At 39.5% G+C, this 20112-nt stretch overlaps 1 protein-coding gene across 4 annotated transcripts in view; it reads left to right on the forward strand.

The window, feature by feature from the left end:
* VTI1A (vesicle transport through interaction with t-SNAREs 1A) overlaps window positions 1-18768 on the forward strand; it is a 275458-nt gene extending 256690 nt beyond the window's left edge. For 2 of the 4 annotated variants that reach the window (XM_059821206.1, XM_059821207.1), the window contains one exon: window positions 17690-18768. In XM_059821206.1, the coding sequence (XP_059677189.1) occupies window positions 17690-17783 (94 nt within the window). In that variant the 3' untranslated portion in view covers window positions 17784-18768. The remainder of the gene's footprint in view (window positions 1-17689) is intronic. The other 2 variants (XM_059821209.1, XM_059821211.1) reach the window with 1 other exon arrangement.
* Window positions 18769-20112: the final 1344 nt, after the last annotated feature.

The raw sequence follows: 20112 nt of genomic DNA on the forward strand, positions 1-20112 counted from the left end.
ATGTCATCCTGTAAGTGTGAATGAATGACTCTATTTCCAGTTCGAGTTTCCATTCCTAGGCAAAAATAGCACCAAATACACTATACTTCCAGAATAGATTTCTTTTTTTAAAACTTTATAAATCACACTGCAATAAAAAGCAATCTATGGTTATTTCTTCGTTAAAAATGTTCTATACGTCCAGTACCAAGTGAAAACTATTCAAAAGAGAAGATGCTGCTTCAAATGACTGAATAAAATCACAAGAAATATTTTCTTATTCTGTTCTGAGCAGACTGTATTTTGTAAGGATACCAGTTATATTTAGCATTCCTCAAGGCTTCCATTGTTGGGCTTTTTTTTCCAGAACCAGCATGAAGCACTGAAGCTTTAAGCATCCTGTCATGATGCTGATGTTTTGTCGAAGAAAAGATGTGTTCCTCAGCTGTTGCAGTTACTTCAGCATTTTTGCCTTTTCAGATGACACTTGGCCAACTTTTTTAAATTGCCTAAGGCCCATGTGCAGAGTGATGAGGGATGAAGTATCTAAATCATAGCACGGGCTGTCTAACTACCTCCAAAGATCTGATTCTTGGATCTGATTCATTTAGTCTAGAAGTCTCAAAGTCCTAATTATCTAACCTATTCCTTACGATAGGATTTGGGCTTTTTTTTTTATTTTGCTAACACAAATCATTTATAAAGAGTTAGCAGAATATTATAATGGTGTGCATTAGGGTGGATGTAAGGTAGAAAGCAATAACCAGAATTATAAATAACTGCTTGATCTGTAGAATTCTAAAATAGCCTCTTAAATTTGATTAACTGTCTCAATATACGGTTAATCATCTAAATCCTTTATAAACTATTTGTAAATGCACCCTTGACATAAAGCATGACTAGTTTGTCTGTATTTTATGAAACATGACAATTCTACTGAGGAAATGGAGCAGTATTGCTGCAATATAGTCAATGTAATTGAGAAGGTGAACTTGGTGTTCCAGATTTTAATTGCGGAAAGTGAAATACTTCCAGTTTCTGAATTGCCTTGTGCAAATTTGTTGTGCAAAGGTAGTATGGAGTAGCTACGCTCTTCCTCAGAACAAAGCAGGCAAAGGAAGGTAAAAGGAAGGAGAGCTATAAAAGAGTTAAAGCATGAAAGTGAAATTATTTCAGAATGGTTTGGACCTCAGTTCTCTGGTACAAAACCATCACCATCAACAGCAGCGTCTCCTGCTCCCAAATATACTCACTCCTGCCTCTGTGCTGCATCAAGCTGCTCTCTCATTTTCATGGGCACTTCTGTTCTCCAGTCAACTCTTAAAATGCAATTGATCCACTGCAAAAGAGCTGTCCTCTCCCATCCTCTTCTTTTTTCTTTTTCTTTTTTTATCCTGGATCAATTGCTGATCTGATTCATCCCATGGACCCACAAGCTGTTGAATCAGCACAACTGAGGTTGGCATGCTGCAATGCGATGGCAGAAATGAACACCAAGAGGCGGTAGGAGCAGGGGGAGGAAGGGACAGACCTGAGCATGACTCCTAAAATTAGTATTGCTGCTGGATGCTTTGCATCTTGGAAACATGGTCTTGGCTTGAGTACAGGGCTTGGAGTCAGAACATGTAAACTATAAACTCCCTTCCAGCCTTTGACACCCTTAAACTTTAGTTTTGCCATCTGCTAAGTGGAAATAATGCTAGTTACCTCCGTGATGTGAAGATTTACTAAGGATTTGTTCAACCAATTAGCACATGAAAAATAGGAAAGACTGGTTTTGCTGAAATTGTTCTCTCATGCTTATGAACTACATTTCATTTGTAGTAAAATATTTGTTTTCGACTGTGTTCCTCCTGTCAGAAATATGTTGCTAGAGCAAAGACAGGTCCCTGTTTTTGTAACCCAGGTGTCTCTATTTTTAGTTTTAAGACGTTGGCTGCATGTCTCTTCTTTTTTTTTTTTTTTTAAATATGTGTATATATTTATAGCTCTTGCTATTGGAAGAGAATTTCCTGCAAACAGATCCATTTCTGTGGAGCTCTGCTCCGACACGGAGTCCCATGTGTTCCACCGAGAGATTGCTCCAGAATAAAGGTCTGCTCTGGTTGTAGAATCAGCCTGGCGAACTGTAAACTTTATATTGCCTTCAGCACATAGTAAATTTGCATGTGCGGGAGGTATTAGTGACTGGGCATCTGATACTTGGCCATGTTGCATCTGAAGACGTGAGTGACAGGAGAGATGCAGCCCCAGCCCCAGTGTCCTACTGAGTCGTTTCCTCTTTGGATAATTACGTTCTCAGTTTTTTCTGCAGTTTTAACTGCGGGGGGGGGGGGGGGGGAAGTATCTGTCTTCGCACCTTCATTTAAAGAGGTGAGTCTTGTAACTGTGCACCATTGAACAGCTGCCACATCTCACCCAGAAGTAGGTGAAAGGACTTTCTACATAACGTTCGTACCTGGTTTGCATTCTGAGCTGTGTGAAACAACAGTAATGCTACGTGGGTATCTGAAAGCTGGACTTGACCTGTAGTTGGGTTCTGGTTCACATGCAGCGAGTAGCACTTGCTCAAATAGTTTCAGGGACTTCAACAGGACTACTGGTGTGCGTAAGGACTGCAGAATCAGGCCCCTAAGGATCCTTAGGTATGAAAGGTATCCTGTAACTGTAAGGTATTATTATGGTGACTACTCTGGAGAACACAGAGGTATTGAAGTCGGCAAAATAAATTACAGAGTTAAATGTATAAGTAAACCAAGAAGCGACTGATGTTTTTTGCATAGTAATAATCTTCATAATCACTTCATTTGCACAGTTATTTCATTTTAAACTTTAGGCACAGTTTTGAAGCACAACTCAGTGGAGATTTTTGCTGTAATCTATAAACTTTAATGAAAGCTAATTGGAGAACAAATTTTAATCTAATTAAAATGTGACTGCATAAAGCAGAAAGGATGAATGAAGCGAAATGCTCTATGGGGCACAGTTTTCAAACAATGATTACCCTGAATACTAAGTCAAATGAAGCTTTTGTAAAATGATGATCATGAACATTGCCAGCAACAGAACAACCTTGAGAAACTGCAAATGAAAGTTTTAATGTATTTAGTTTAAAAAGTGGACATTCAACTCACAACCGCGTAAGGACTTTTAAAAAAGAAAATAAAAAGCAACACAAACGGTCTCATCTAAAAACATAACAAGTAAATTAGCCAAAGGTGTACATTCCATCTAAGTTCTCATGATCAGCAGATGCAAATGTTTGCAGTGTGCCGATGAGTTATGAGCCCTAATGAGATTTCAATGCTGAGCAAACAATAAAAATTTATGCATTGCATAGTTTTAGTGGCCTTTGGCTTCATGGTTAGTGTTACACCCTTTCAACAGCTTTGGTAATATAATATCCAGCTGGCTTTGGAGGTAAGGAAAATTTTAGGGGTGAACTGAAATTGTGAGAAATAATGTGATTGATTGCTTTGTCAGAATAATGCATTTCCACGGTATAATTGTCCGTCGTAATCTTAGCCCGGGTACGGATACATAGGCTCTAGTTATGTTTGGGCAGAAATTTTGAAGGATTCAGGTGAAGGATGGCTTTTCCAGCATTTGAGCCAGACCGTTTCCTGTGCTAGGTATATGTCCAGGGGTCTCACAAACAGCCCCTCTAAGAAGAACATTCCTGTCATAGTCCGGTAAACAGGAGAATTGAAACGCTGCACTTTCCCCAACAACTGTCATGTGTCGTAAGAAAAGAAGCGGAGCACAAGCACAAAAAGAAACGCGCAATGGATATTGAAATAAATGTATGTAATGGGGAGTGGGGGGGGGGGATGTGTGAATCAGGGAATTCAACTGGTGCAGTGTGAGAGTGAGCTCAAATGTATTAAATTTAAAAGACCCATTTGTGGGTTAGGCTTTTATGAATCCAGAACCTTCACCATAATGATTGCCTGCATTACCCTACATAATATTAAAATCTTAGCATGTGATTAATAGCAGATTCCCTGCATACGTGTCACAACACACATCTGCAGCAAATCTGCCAGTATATTTCTGTGCTAGTTTTACTTTGGGGCCATAAAGTAATTCCTGTTTTGTGAATGAGAATAAACCTATTATGCACTAGGTTAGCTACACCCAGTTTCTTCTCTTCAGGGAAAAAGAGCTGCTTATTTGATACGACATCTCAAATTTCAGTGTTCAGAAGTGAGTTTAAGCCTCAGCTAGATTTGCTTGAGCAAGCTGTTGGGATTTGCCTTCCCCGCTTCTTAGTTCTACGTTTTCCAAAACCTTCTGTGCAAAGAGTATTGAGAAACTTCTGGACAGCAGTAAACTAGTGGACTTAATTACAAAGTGTTTATTGCTACATTTGTTAATGAGTCAACATGCAAAAAAGATATATTTATCCCTGTTTCCTCTTAAAATAGTAGTAAAAAATAACTTCAAAAAATCTTTTTCTTAAGCTCTTTGGTGATGCAGTTTTGCTGTTCACAAAAGCCCTTTTTCCCATCCGCAAATAGCTACCTTTCACTTTGCCCCAAGGGAACAGAGCATAGCTCAAATGAAGCTTAAAAAAAAAAAAAAAGATTTTTCCCAGTTGTAACTCAACGTCTATGCATATTCACACATGCACAAAAAATAAAAAAGAAGATGCAGAAGCATTCCTCCAGTCTGCCCTCTGAAAAGTCCCGTCGACCTGTTTCACTCACCAAAATCAAAATAGAACCCCACAAAAACAACTTAAATGACAAGAAAACATTAGGAAAGCAACATCTGTTTTGCATTCTTGGCATCAAGTCTGCCCTTGCAACACAGGGGCTGACACAGATGTACAGGGTTATGACACCACTGAGTACCGCTTGATTTAAAATGGTGTAACAGAGCAGAATCAGGGCGCTGAGTTCTTACAACGCTGTGCAAAACTGTGTCTCTTGATCTCCTTTGCAGATGTGGGACTCAAACCCCACTGAAGTTTTAGGCATCTTTCCATTGATTGATACAGACTGTAGAGCAAGTCGTATTCCTCTACCAGCAATTTAGAATTCATTATTGACTGTGTATTTTTTCATCGTGTCTGTATGTTGTTGTCTGTAAAATCGCATTGCTCTGTCACTTTCCAATAGACTTTGTTGCGTGTAGCCGCGTTCAGAGAACCTTTCGAACAATATTGCAGAATTAAGCTCTTCAGTTTTTAAGTAAAATAAAATAAGAGCAAGGTGAGAGAAATTTAAAGGTACTCAGAAGAAAGGCAAAAATAGTTCCGACTGAGTTGAAAAGAATCAACGATTAGGGAAATTTGGGAAGCCAGAGTTGCCAAGAGAGCAGCTCCCTTACCAAAGGCAGCGTGATTACATGAGATGGCACAAAGGGAGCAGTTCTCTCCCTGTTTGATTGCCCATCCATAATTGTAACAGAGACAAAATTAGCTCAACTCATACCTGGCATAACTTCACTGTCTCCAGTGGAGCTGTGTCAGATGCAATGACATGCTTGCAGTGTTTTCACCAACCACTAGATGTCTGTGTGTGCTCTGTAAAGTTCTGGGGGGGTTCTGCCCCTGGTAAACAAGAGAGACAAAACTGGAACACAAGCTGTGGGGAAGCCTATTAGTTTGTGTTTGTAAGTGTAACATCATTACTTTAATTAAGCCTGTGTTTAAAGCAATTTATGCTGTCTAAAACTAAATTCCAGCCGTTCTAATTTGAGGTAAATAAGGAAAAGGTGCGTTTCCTGGTCCACATCTGTTTAAGACAACTGTTTCCTTGATGTCCGTGTGAAGGACTGAAATGTATCTTATTGTTATGAAAGTTTTGGAGGAAGTTGCTGAGATGTAAAATAGGTTCATCTTATTTCTATTCTGAAACAATGAAACACCAAAATATAAACCATCTGCTCCGTAAGTGAATTGGTAAGAGCTCGCTATTTAATTCTGCCCAGTATAGCCCAAACCACAGTACTGCTGGAGCCATATTTTCACATGTACAACACATCAGCATATCCGGGTGCACCGAGGAAGGCTGTGCATCAGATGTCAAGTTTAGTATATCTTTTTTCCAAAACAAAACAAATCAAAAACCCCCTAGAAAAGCAGATGGGGGTACAGAAATCTATTTCACAATTCTGTTTATGAGGCAGTCCACTGGCTGACCAGGGGAGCTGCACCTGTGACCAGCTTTTCTGCAGAGATCTCCCAAGAAAAATGCAAAAGTAATCAGCACATGTTTGCCTTTCATTTATCTCTGTCATCCGGGAATAAGATACAGATAGTATCAGGAGCAATGAAAGGTACATTCTGATATTATTTTCAAGTTTTTTTGTCTAGACAGAGAGGAGCAACCACTTGTATCTCTGTGGAACACATACAGCCCCCCTCCACACTCGCATCCTAGGCTGAAGGCCAGAGGGGGGTAGTAGGCTGTCTGTATTAAAAAAAAAAAGTTTAAAACCACCACCTACTCATCAGGTGACTGGAGACTGTGGTTGTAAAATGTGCTGCAGGCAGAAGTTCTGAAAAATCCCAGAAAGTGTTGAAAACATCTCTAAACAAGGTATTTTTCTCCTGCACCTTTCTTGCTAAAGGTCCCAATTGCTGCCAAGAAAACTAGTGAGAATGTTAGCTGCCAAATAAAAAATTTATGACAGTGTTTGGCAAAGGATTGTATCACTGCTTGTTTTATACATTTCCACAAGGCTCTTGAAGGGCTGTTGGACACATACGGCTCACTGATCACTGTGCTTTATCTGTTCTTTAATATATTAAAAAAGCAAGCTCCAATAAAGTATGATTTAAACAATACATATTTTTTCTTTTAATAGCCTCCTATAAGCGCTTGCTATGGTGAGAATATAATTTCTAAACAACATTCCATATATAAAAATTGTTTTAAAAGCCCTTTACCTGACAAAGTTACTTGTTATTTGAGTCACTTTCATAGTAAAAATACATGAATTTTTCAATTAAAAATGTATTGCTTTTGCAATTGTGCTTGTTATATGTTGAAGTCTGGGCCAATAAACCGCCTGTTAAAACATAAAGAGGTCCATTCAGTCAAAGTTGTGCCTGCCATTTATGTTTCAAAAACCAAGAAAATAATATGTTGGAATTGCATTGCTCACCAATATCAATTAGGTTTTCGGCTGTATCGTTAAATTAATGTTGGGGGAGAAAATTGTTCCGGTGGATTTAGTGGGAAAAAAATATTTTTGAATACCGAGTTAGCACACTGACAATAATAATTAAGCTGCCCGATGCTGAAGCAACACCCTTAAAAATATTTTCCCTGTCTGAAGAAACAAAATTGTCTGTCTCTGTCTTTTCAAACCAGTTATCAGATTAGGCTTCCAGCTGATAATTAGTGCTGTTTAACACAGAACTTGTCATTCGGAAATCTCAAAGCCTGAACGGTTTACTTTTTCTCGTTATCATGTGCTGCTGGAGGTTGGGAGGTTTGGTGCGTGGAACTGCACCTCCCTGCACCATTTTGTGAGGAGGCACAGAGCCTCCTCTCCTCTCTGGTGGCCAGGAGTGGTGGGACACAGTCCTGGCATGCTGTCCCCTTCAAAGGGGACAACCACAGCAACACGACCCTGCGCTGTCCCAAAGCTGCCCCAGGGCCACGCAGCTCTGCACCGCACTTGCGTCTTCACAGCACAGCAAATATTCAAGAGCAGCCAACAGCACTACAAGTGCTATACGCCTCGTATATGTTTGTGTATTTCATGGTATTTGATATAAAGTACTCAAGACAGACCAGCATTAAGAGGATTATTTCAGACAGCATTAGGAGTTAATTTACAGAAGATTAGCTCTAAATCAGGAGGATACCATAAGCAAATTAGCATCAGCTGTAAGAGATTCGGAATCAAAATGTGTGGTGGTTTTTAGTTTCTCCCTGTATGTACTTAGAGTAGTACCTTTATCAGTTTCCCATACTAAGGTGTTACATCTCAAATAATGAAGAACAGGTATACTTTTTTTCTACATGCATGCTATTTATTATGATGCTGTTTATTGGCAGTGAAACTGCCTAACTCCAAATACCCTTCCTCTGCTGAATATTTTATATTTCATGCCATTTCTTCATTGAGTAATGTTTTGTTTGGCCCTAGAAATGATGTCTCCATGGTGTGTTATAATACTTTTAAATAGGTAATATGCAGCTTTACTTCAGAGTGACATACTTAATCCTTTTTTTTTCTGTTAAAATGAGGCACATTTTAATGCCAACTCATAAAAATGAAGGAGTGTATAAAATGCTACATACTAAGGCTACTTAGAAAGAGCTTCCTTAATATTTAAGCTTGTAAATTATAAATTTGTTTTATTTCCACAGGAGTGATGGTTAATTTGTATTAAAAAGCAGATGCTGTTCTTCAATCAGTTTTCCAGACATATTTTTCTGGCTGCAGACTGACAGGCATAAGCACCTACCCAATCCCTTCTTGGTATCGTGGTTTCAAAAACACTTGCCCAATTAGTGGAGAAGATGATGAAATGGATTGGGCCACGGTATTAAAGTTCATACCCTGAGTTGTCCTTGGGATTCTGAAAGTTTTAAAGTGTACAAATGGGATTCCCATCTTCGGAGAAATTTGTATTCTGCTCTCCAAGAGATATTAAAGTACTTAGTCTTCAGCGTGCTTCTGAACATTTGGTTTTTTAACTGAGGAGGGAAGTCTGGGCAGGGTTTTATGATTTTTTCCTTTCTTGATGGACCAAATTCCTCTTGACAAGGTTGGCCTGAGGTCATGAATGTCTCCCTGTGTTCACTGAAAGAGGAATCTTCCCTCCTTCCACGAGATCTCTAAAACTTACTCCCACTCTAAGCCAGGTTGGGCTTGCAGATCCCTCCGGTTGCAAGATCGGCAAGCGCTCTTGCACTTTGACTTTGTGCCCTGGAGTTTTACAGAATGCACGGAGGCTTGGTGTGGTTATTAAACCGAGGTGTCTGAGGTCATAACAAAGTAGAGGCATTTCTGCTCCCCTAATAGAAATACTGTAACATGCTGAAAAGAAAATACTCTAATAGTGGCAAGTATCTCCTGTCAACTAATTTGATAGTTCTCTATCAGGTAAACCATTTGTGAATACATCGATTCTTTTTATTTTTCACTCTTCTGTCTTCACTATTCCCAGGTTTTCTCTGAACCAGTTGGGCAAAAATTGATTTTTATTTGTTCCACTGGCCTTGTGGAAAATTAGCTTATGAACTGGTTTTTATAGGAAGACTCAAAGCACGGAACAGGTTGAAAAATAAGCCTATAGCAGTCAAAACTGTTGTCTGAAATGTCTTCAGACTGGAAGGCTGAATTTATTGCTCAAAACAAGTACTAGCAATGTGGAGGTGTGCAGTCCTGCTCATTATCACTGGAAAAGGGGGAACCAAAAAGCACAGTAAAAAATTAAATTTTAATAATGCTAGTGATATTTTCTAAATCCTTCTTGACAGAAAGATTCTCATTATTTTTATCTGTCTCAGAGTAGGCTCTTTTAATGCCATCTCACAAATGGCCTTAGCCATGATTGTTTTCCTTTCTTTTATAGCATTTGAAAAAAATGAATATATACCAAAAAAAATTCTATTCTATCATTCAAGAAGTGCCATGAAATGGTAACATTTTGGGTAGCACATCTTCAGGAACAATTGCTCCAGATGCCTTCAGGTTTTTACAACAGAGGTCAACATTGTTAAGACAATTGTAGAAAACTTGCCATACAAAAAGATGCCCAGTCAAATACAGTGTGATAAGGGGAAAATAATGCAAGCAAAGTATTTGTGTCCCTTCTCCAGCTTCATCACACCTAAAAGCTGTAGATCAGTCATTAATTAAAGTGAGGCAGGGTGAAAGATGCTACTTTCTTTCATCTGTTTAAGATACATATTTTAGTGGGTTCTAATGATTATGAAAGTTGATAAAGTGCAGACTTTAAACATTTTTGTTTTCTTCAAGTTGCAGAGAATGTAAATTTAACTATATTTATCATAAAAGCCAATGTGCAATCATGTATGTTCTTGTCATTTTATAGCTTGCATACATTTCTTCTGCTGGAGAAATAATTGCTTTAGCTTTGAGTGCTGACGAGGGGGTTGGGGTTTGGGGCTTTTTTTTTTTTTCCTATTAACTGTTTGGGGACCAGGGCTTTATGCACCAATGTGCTGAAGAATGCCATTACGCTGACAGCTGGGCTATCCACCCTCCCTTGAGCTCTTTCTAAGGCGCTGGTAATGTTTGCTAAGGCCTATGGTTCTTAGTCATGCTCAGGTGACTAAATGTGTGATTTGTTCTTCTTGATACTTCAGTACCCTGAGAAAGGCTGGTTGGAGATTAATACAACCTTGACTCCTTCCACTTGCAGTTGCCACTGCGCACGTGATCTTCATTGAGACTTGCCAAAGAGATCTAGTGTTGCCTCTGCTTTGCATGAAATGAATTAATCTCCCTCCAGTTTTGGTTGGTGAGTTTCCGTGGCCCCGGAAGCCACCCGCTGTTCCTCCTAATGACACTAATAATCTAATTTGTTCCCTCCGTGGAAGGAGGGGACATGGAGACAGGAGAAAGCTGAAGTTGCATTGCGATTGTGCAGAGAAGTGCTCCCTGTCAGGGTCTCTCATCAGCAGAAGGATACTTTTCATCCTTCAGAAATACCATCCCGTGTGCTTGAAAATAGGCAATTAATAAAATCTCAGCTAGTAGATGAGCAAAAGATCCTTTTTGCCTTTTTGTCTTAGGTCCCACGTCCATGAGGTCCTCTTTCAGGCTTTCCCTGTTCTCCCAGTTTGCACGCTGATGTCTGCATGCACTTGTCTTCCGGTCATTCCTGTAGATAATCTCTCCTTCCTAGGCCGCTCAGTCGAGGTGTCATCCACTCCTTCCTCCCAGACTCCAGTGACCACCTGAGTACCATTTGCACCTCCTGAGACTGCCAGCTCCTTGAGACAGGACTCGTGCAAGCTATGATAGTCATGATGGCTACCAAATAACACTGTACTCCAATGCTGTTCATATATTTTTGTTACATTTGGAATGTATCACAAGATTTCAGTTATGAATTAGGTATCTCAGTAAGTATTTTAACTATCAGGTATCATAAATTAATGGGAGATCACAGGCACTTTACAATATGATAACACCTTTCCTGGTTGATTTTGCCTTCAGAGCCAGCCAGCCTTCTCCGAGCGAATTTGGTCTTGGGAAAATTGCTTGGGCCTCATGTTCAAGCTTTGAGGGATATTCGTCCCTGTAGGCACCTAACCTAGCCAGCTAACTTAACTGACTAGTTCTCCTGGGATGCATATATGGCCAGGGAGAAGAGAAGGCAGTTCAGAGCGGGACTCTAGCTCATATACGCAGGGAGCTGAGAGAGATTAGCTAGGTATAATTTAGATGTTTAAAGTTCGATAGTGTGACTACCTCCCTGCACCTGTTATTACATGACTCATTCTTTCACTCAGGGCCCAGGTGGAAACACATTGATGTGGTTTGAGTGTAATATTATAACTAGAGATTGGTATCCATGTTTTTACGAGTAGACAGCCCCAGTCCTTAAGACTGATCTTTAAAGCTGGAGGATGTAGCGCTGCACAACTCCTCAGCCCTATCAACAATATCTTAGGCACCTTGTACGGCCCGTCTCTTTCAAAAGACCCTGCTAGTCAGCTAGAAAAATGCCATCATTTTTTATTATCCATTCCTCCATTTGGGGGGCTTTAATCTCATTATCTGCTCAGTTTTCAGCCAATTTTAATGGATTTTCCCCAGGTCTTATACATAAGAAACTAGAGCCCCTGTCCCTAGGAGAAGAGGCGGCTCCTTTGGCAAGGAATTCAGGGAACACGAAATAGGCTCCTGCTGGGAGTGGCCCCTCTCCAGGCTGGAGGTGGAGCCCAGGCAGTGTGGCCTTTTTGGCATGAAGTAAGCCATGGGGGGTCCCATTCCCTCTCCACCACCCCCCAAAGCCTTTTCACCTTTAAATATACATTGTCAATTACAATGTAATCGGTTCTTCTGGCTTGAGAACACAAAGAACTTGGACTTATTTTCGGAGTTCGGGGCGGGGTGAGGAAAAAAATACTTGAGTATTTTCCAAATTCTTCACTTTTTCCAAGGTCAGCTAGAAGAAGGCCAAGGATTTGTATGCAACTTGTGCACATATTTTTTCACTGATATTTCTGTTTTCTAATTTCGGTTGTTAATGATGAAAAATGTCTCATGTCAGATACTTCCAAACAGCTGTAATTTTGCCAGGCAGGGCTCTCTTACTCTTCTATTGCAGTAGGTTGACATGTCTTTATGTTTTGCCACTGCCTGTCTAGTTCTTTTCAGTTGCTTTTATTTAAGAAAAGCATTCTTAAACCTAAAGATGGGAAAGATGAATAGTTACTTGAACAGCCCCCAGATACCCTGAACTTAGAGATTTATCATTATGTATCTAAGGCTTTGCTTTACCAATCACAACATTTTATTCCCCTGTGTGGGGTCTAGTGCTTCCATCTGAAAGCTCCTGATCTATCATAACAAGGATGTCCTTATATATAGTAATAATGGTGTCTGTCCAGAAGGTATCTGAGTATAGCTGTATTATTTTAAATTCACATTTTGTTTTGACTGGTATGTATTTGCCTATGTGACTAGACCTACACTTTGTGTTTGTTCGAATCTGCGGATTTGCACATGAATATTGGACACTTAAAAATCACTCACTGCTGATTTGCATGCACCTACTTTCTGGCATGTTAGCAAAAACTGCCTATCACAAATAAAAGGGCACCCAAAAATGCAATAGCCAAGTATTAGAGTGACCATGTAGTCTTGTGTAAAGAGAACAAGTCTTTCTGCCCAGTAAACTGATAGGAATTACTTCTAGTTAAATCTTAAATTCATGTATTACAGTGAAACACTGTTGGACAGTGCTCCGTCATCAATCAGTCTGTGTTCTTGAGGGCACTATTTTTCGAGATGCTTTCTTTTAAGAATAAAGCCCTGTGTTGTAATGAATGTGTGCTAACTGATCCCCCAAACCATTTGTATTTTTTTTATTTGTATCAGTGTCAGAGTTGAGCTTCTGTAAGAAATTTTTGCAGTATTTTATTTGTAGTCTTCATTATTTCAAGTTAAGGACACAAAACTCTTTATGCACCCAGGGTCTGCGCTGGTTCGTTTATATCCCATATTTTGTTAACATGTTACCATGATTGCTAATTTTCATGACAATTGTTATTGTACCATCAGTGCTTAATGGCAAGGCATCATTATTCAATGCTGGTCAATCAGGCACTAAGACATGTGCAAGACATCGGGCTGAACCCATATAGATGTCGTGCACTCCCCTGCTAATGAATGCAGTTTTGTAAAAAGGTTTAAACACGGTTGGCATCCTTAATGTAAGGTTTGCAAAAGCTTATCCAGCAACGGCTTTGTGTTTATACGGAGCAGATCTAAACTTGTCACAAACAGAGTTAGACACATTGTGTGCGTGTGTGTGTGAAGCTACAGAGAGGAGCGAATCGTTTTGGGTTTTGATATGTGGAAAGGCAGCGCAATTTCTGCCATGGCAGGGAGTGGGGAGAACTGATTTGCCAGGGACATCAGTGTTTGGTAATGGATGTGGGAGTTCTTCTCCAAAGCAGTGGTTGCCGTGAGCATCAAAGAGGTGATCCCCGAAAGCAGACGGTGTCATTCATCAGCTCACGCAGTTGGCACTGGCTGGAGGGAGCCTCCAGCACACCAATGGTCGGAGGGTAGGCACTGTGACCAGAAGTCAAGATAGAGGGTCAGGCATCTAGAAAGGAGGAGCAGAAGGAAACTCAACAGGAGTGGGATGTGCTTTCTGCGTTGTTAGTCGAGCGTGCTCTTCCAATGCGTCGGTTAACGTTACCCTTGCATCTGCTTTAGTTACTGTTTCTATGTGGTTTTGCACCCAAACGTTTTGGGCTGCTGTCCATGATAAACTAGATGGAACTTGGTTTAAAAGCTCAGATTTTTCGTCTCTTCTAACTCAAAGCAGAATGAGCCCTTGTGCTCTTAGAGTTTCGAGTATGAAAGGAACAGTAGACATTGGCTGTTAACGAGCTCCAGCACGCCGGGCTCCAGCAGAACTTGGTGTGAATTCAGTGCTAAAGCTGCATCGACTAAATGGTTAATTCATCTCATATCAACAGCACTATGATTCATAATGTAAACTTGAGGAATCCTTGATGTTTCAGTCACACATTCCTCTTAATTTGGCCATGCATTCTTTTAAAGCTACAGTGTGCTAACTTAATAAAATGCAGCATGCAAATGCACAAGTTTTTGCCTTCAGGCATTTTAGCCATGGATGTTTCAATGGGTGTCTTCTTTCAAGTATATGTTCTTTCTTAAATTATTTACCCTGTAAACATCCTTTGCATTTTCAAAGAAGAATCTGGGCTTCCTCATTCACCAGTTTTGGTTGAGTTTAAGGTGTAGTAGAGATAAAAGACTATCAGCTGCTTCTTGCGAGCATGTTAGCCTTTGGGATTTTTTTGTAGTGAATGTTAGGCCCCATTTTCTTCTCCTTTGGTATTATCGCTCCCTCCCCCACTTAAATTCCTTGATGCTTTGCCTAGAGCAATACCCACTGGCAGTGTCTGGCTGTGACAGTACTATAGGCTTCCCTACAGATGGGTCCTGCCAATGCCAACCATTGTTCTACCACTGTGAGCTGGCTTGACTGTCTTAGATCACTCAAAACCCCCTTTCCTCTTGATTTTTTCTTTACTCTGAAGGGTTGCCCTTGCCTGTTGACTTTGAGATCTGAAATGTGCTGACACCCGGAACTTGTGTTCTCTGCCTGAGCAGCAGCTCCCAGACTCAGACTTCAACATGCCCGGCTTGCTAAGCCCTCCTCAAGACTGTCCTGCTGCTACCAAACGCCGTTCTGGGGCTCTGTCATTCTCCTCCTAGCCCCATCCTTCTGGCAGTTTGCAGTTAGTTTAATTTTACTTGCTGACTTGAAAGTAAAACAGTAAAACCCGATGTTATTCTTTTTTTAAAGATCTAAAATTAATCTTTAACTGTGGGCTTGAATATTAAAAGTATATAATGCTTCAGTGTAGGAGTCTGTTGATAACATCCATCCTATTTCATGATTAATTTGTTCCTTTTAATATGATATTCTTTTGCTGCACTGTGCAGACTAATTCAGATTCCTAGAAATTGAACTTTGATATGTATTTCCTAGATTCACACCGTACGTGAACCTTCAATTAGCAGATACAGGTGGCAGCATGCCTCGCTCAGTGTTCTCTTGACAAGGATTTGAGAGACGTGGACACTGATTAAATAATCTTGCAATCGGGTGTGTACTGCCAGAGTATTAAAAATAAAGCATTTGGAGGATTTGGTGCTTTTTTAAATTTTTCTTTAATTTTAAGTCTCAGACGACGAAATGCTTTTTCAGTGGGCCAGAGATAGGAGGAGTTGATTTAAACACTCAGTATGTTATGTATGCCTTTGCCTAACTATGTGTTAGATTAAGCGAGTTTCACTCACAGTTAATCCTTTGTAAATTAGCATTATGGATGCCTTGGGGCCCACATCCCACAAATAAAATGGTTGTCAAGCCAGCTGCACTGTGTATTACTTAAGGCTGAATGTTTTAAGAGTTTTCATGCTCTTAATCTGTTTCACTGCTGAGTTTCAATTTTGCTGAGTGTCTTTTCAGGAGTGATGAGGGTGAGTGAGTAAATATATATTCTGGTTTTCGTGCATTTGCCTGGGCAAATCGTTTGTTATCAGGTGTTTGGCAGAGAATGTCACACCCCGCCACAAAAGAGAAGCTTCTAAGTTCAGGTGTTAAATTGAAGTGCAAACCAACAAGAACCAAAAGCCCTTAATTAGCTTTATTTTGTTAGCCTGCTACACATATTTTTTTTTTTTTGGGGGGGGGGGAGAGTGAGAAACATCCCTCCCTCCTCCTCATCCTTTTGGCAGAGTAAATATTGCCTGTTAAGTTTGAATTAGCTGTCATCGCGAAAGAATTAATGCTGTGGTTGAGCCTTTCTAGTGAGGAAGGGAAAAATAAACGAGACAGATCTTAGTTCAGCTTTAAGTGATAAATGAGGACAAAGCAGCCCATTCATCTCCTGCTAGGAAAGTGGACACAAACACTAAAGCAGTTTTGCGGAAGACGTGTCAGCAAATGTGATCATTTTGTAACCTGTCAGGAGGATAGAGAGCTAGTCCTTTTAGAGTGTCACAGGGGAGGGTGTCTGTCTGATGTGACAGTTTTCATCCATCCATTTACTGCGTTTTCTTTAGGTGGGGGGTAAGCAAGGAGAGAGCTGGAGTTGGTTAAAACTGCATTTTTCTTTACACTTTCCAATATAATTTATATGTATATCCACCCGCGTCCAAATGAAAAACATTTACCAAGGAAAACTCCCCTCTGCTCTCTAGAGTTTCTTCTCTCTTTCACTGCGTGAAAAATGCTCATTTTAACACATTACATTCCCTGTCTTCAAGTTGGAGCCTTGTACTTGGTTTGATGTTTCACAAAACACAGTTTTACCTCTTCTTACCATTGTTTGGTTGGTGAAGGCTCTGTTTTGTTTTGTTTTCTTTTGTTTTCTTTTGTTTTGCAGGAGCATGAGAAAAAATAAAATAAGAATAAATATAACTTAGGGTTCTTCTGTTGGTTTTGTTTGGGTTTTTTTTTCCTATATCTCTCCAATTCTGACGATATGCTTCATGTACAAATATGTTTTGCAAAAGTTCCTGTTTCATGAAGAGCCTATGAAAACATTCTTCCTCCTCTGTGAGAATGGAATAACAAATGCTCAATTCTTACAATCTTACAATCCCATAAAATGCCTCAAATTCTGCTGTTTGTTGATTTATTCATTTTAATTGATCTATTAATTTCAGGCAAAATCCAAAGCAATGTGGTGTCTGATTTTAGACCCAGGGATTTCTCTCAACAAATGATTGAAGAATATTAGGACTTTCTACTTCTGGCGTATTTTTATTATTACTAATTTCCATTTTTTTTATACTACATAGAAAATGTAACATTTGCCTATTACCATAAGTAAAGGTATGCTACAGAGACAGGAGATGATTTTACAACATAAGCTTCACAGTTTGACACTTGCTTCTTTATATCATCCTTTTCTTCAAAACTATCTTTCATACTTTTCCCTTGGTATTTTAGTACAAGTAAGTATCTCATTGACATGTGTTTCCTTGAAATCTTGTACCTTAATAGTAAAATCCCTTGAAAATTAATAAATTGTTTCTGTTCAGATTTAAAAAGCTGTGAAGATTTCAGAATGGCTTTAAAAAATACAATGGTATTTACTATTACAGACCACCCTGCTTGGATTGCATCAGCTGAAAACTAATTATTTCATTTGTTCTTAGAAGGTTAATAAATTGTCACATGATGTATTCCAGTTATTCTAATAGGTATTTATGTGTATGCATAATTAAGAAAAGTCTAATTCTTTCCTGAGTGCAAAAGTTGGATTTAATAGCTACATAAAGAAATGTTTGGAAGCACTGGAAATTGAAAGAAGTGAAAACCAATCGAGATATGCAGAACAGTATGGGAAATCCTAAATTTGTGGCCACATGTCTTTTCTGCAAGATATTGTTCTGTGTGCTTCTTTTTGTGATTTTTATATATATTCTGCTATTTTTCTGTATTTTGTTTTATTCACTTTTTTTTGTCTCTTCTGCTTTTTTTCAGGATCATCCAAAACCGGATTTTGATCGTTGTTCTGGCAGTCATCATCATCTTCACCACCATGATGGCTATTTATTTTTCTGTCAAGGGACGCTGATATCTTTGTTCTTCACTAAACAGCAACAAACTGCTTGTTCTGAGTAATTAAGACAAAGTGGTCACATGAATCATTCTCTTGCACTGACAAGAGTCTCCCTCTCTTTTCCACTATTCAACTCAGGTGCAAGTGGTGTAAAATATTTTGTATTATTGATGGCATAGTTGATGGCATGTGGGGTTGATTATTTTTTCTGAAATTTTTTGTCTTTATCTGAGTGTTTTCAGAATCTTAGTATTTGTTGGGGTGAGGGCTTGTTCCAGTATAAAAAGACTTAACATGTGTCGAATTCTACCCCAGACAATTAGCCTGTAAATTGCCGGAGTTTAGTGAGGGAAGAGGGGTCTTTGCACTTTTCTTTTGCTATGCGGGGTCTATGAATACCAAGCAGTATCTGACCTTCTGTGATATAGAATATAAGTAAAGCAGAGACCAAATGATGTAGAAAGTGAACCTGTCTCCTGTGACTAACTCGTGAACATGAATTAGCGTAATAGACGTAACCTGGTTAAGAGCAGTAGTTTGTTTTAAAAAGAGAGCAACCTTAGGATGTTGTTTAATATCTGATGTGAATCCAACACTCTATTTAACTTTTTTTTTCAAATTAGGCTTTCTTTTCTGCTTATTCAAAAGAATTCCACTTTCATCAAGATCATGATAATGCGTCACTTGCCCAAAATGTAGTTGTGACCACAGCCCGTCTGTTGGATCTGTTTTGACTCTTCCAGTGTTGTTATATGTACTGATAAGGCCCTTACTGAAGATGTATAAAGATACTTATCTATTCATTGCTGATTGAAAAGAGACCCTAAGTAACAGTTCAGTGACAAATACGTGATTACAGTGCATTAAACAAAAATCCGGATTCTTAATATTGGCCTGACTATGTTGAGCCTGCATGTTGGAAATATTTGTAGTGTATTAAATTCTGATGTGATATTCCCCTTTTTAAACAGAAACTGTAAAAATGTTAATTTATACATGCTTTCAGCTGATATAATATATCATAATTTCATCTACCTGTGTGTAAATGAGCTGTGTTTCTCTTTTTCTATTGGCTGTGCCTCCCCTACGGACAGGTGTAAGTCATTTGGTTTATAATTAAGCTTACAACTCCAGTAAAGGTCTATTTGTGGTGATGTGGTAATTTTCATGATAACTTTTCAATTCATTATATGCAATCCTTTGCAAATATTACAAATTGAGAGGGATTTTAAGCCCTTAAGCCATAAAATCTTTTCAGAAACATGTTCAACGAAACAAAAAGCTGATGGCTTTCGAACTTCTCCCAAATTAGGTAGGAGCTGAGCACTGATTTCTCGTGTGTGCCTTAGTACTTTTCGGGATTTGGCATCACTGTGGTCTCCACCGACTTGCTGTGCTGGCCCTGGGAGTTGATTTTGGGATACACATCTGGGAGTTGATTTTGGCCCTGAATATATCCCTTTGTCTTCTCTACATGGAAATTAATAACTCAGCTAAAAGGATGTTGGTACTGATGCCACAGCTCAGACTTTGAAACGTGGTGATAAATACAGAATAAAAGAATCCACAAAAATATGATACTCATTGAAATAAATTGCAGTGTGTATGGTCAGCTGTGGTTTCTGAGTTACATGCAGCTTGCAACTAAGTTCAAAAGTGGCTTCTGTGCCAGGTTTCTCTACCGGCTCATGTCAGCGGCTTTAGGGTTTTCCCGGTACAAAAGTTCCTGGGTAATCCAAACCCACGTTTTCAGGAGGTGTTGCTCTGTTCAGCTACTTACCTCAATGGCCCTGCACTGCCGCAGGACCATGGGAACCCCCTTGCCGCCTCCTGGGGCACCCTCTCCTTTCATCCTTGCGAGGTGTGTGGCATTTATCACGCGGCTCTTGGACACAGAAAGATTTGGGTGTTCAGCTTACAGTGTGGAGGCTGGCTGGCCGTCAGTCAAAACGTGCACTCAAATTAAGCACTTAGGGTTGTGTAAGCAGAGCTCTGGCCATTAGCTTCAAGTGATGGCACTGAGCTGAGTTCAGGCAAATTAGGACGAAGCCTGGCAGCGTTAGAAGGTATTTATCCTCTCCTAAGCAAATTAGGAGATGCGTATTTTGTAAAGCAGAAAACTGTCAAGAAGGAAATCTTAAGCTCCGTCTGTTGCCTAGACATTGTCCACGTTGCCTCAATGATTTAACTGTCATGGGGATTGATTCATGACTACTGATCTTAACAGTGACCTATGACTAGGTTTTGCCCTCTATCTAGCCACCTGCTGGAATCAGCAAAAAGCTGAAAGGAGGCTAGTTTTCCTTATCCCAGTGTAAATCTAGGGCATAGTGTCACATCAGAT

The sequence above is a fragment of the Gavia stellata genome, chromosome 9 (genome assembly GCF_030936135.1).
Source record: "Gavia stellata isolate bGavSte3 chromosome 9, bGavSte3.hap2, whole genome shotgun sequence".
NCBI lineage: Eukaryota > Metazoa > Chordata > Aves > Gaviiformes > Gaviidae > Gavia > Gavia stellata.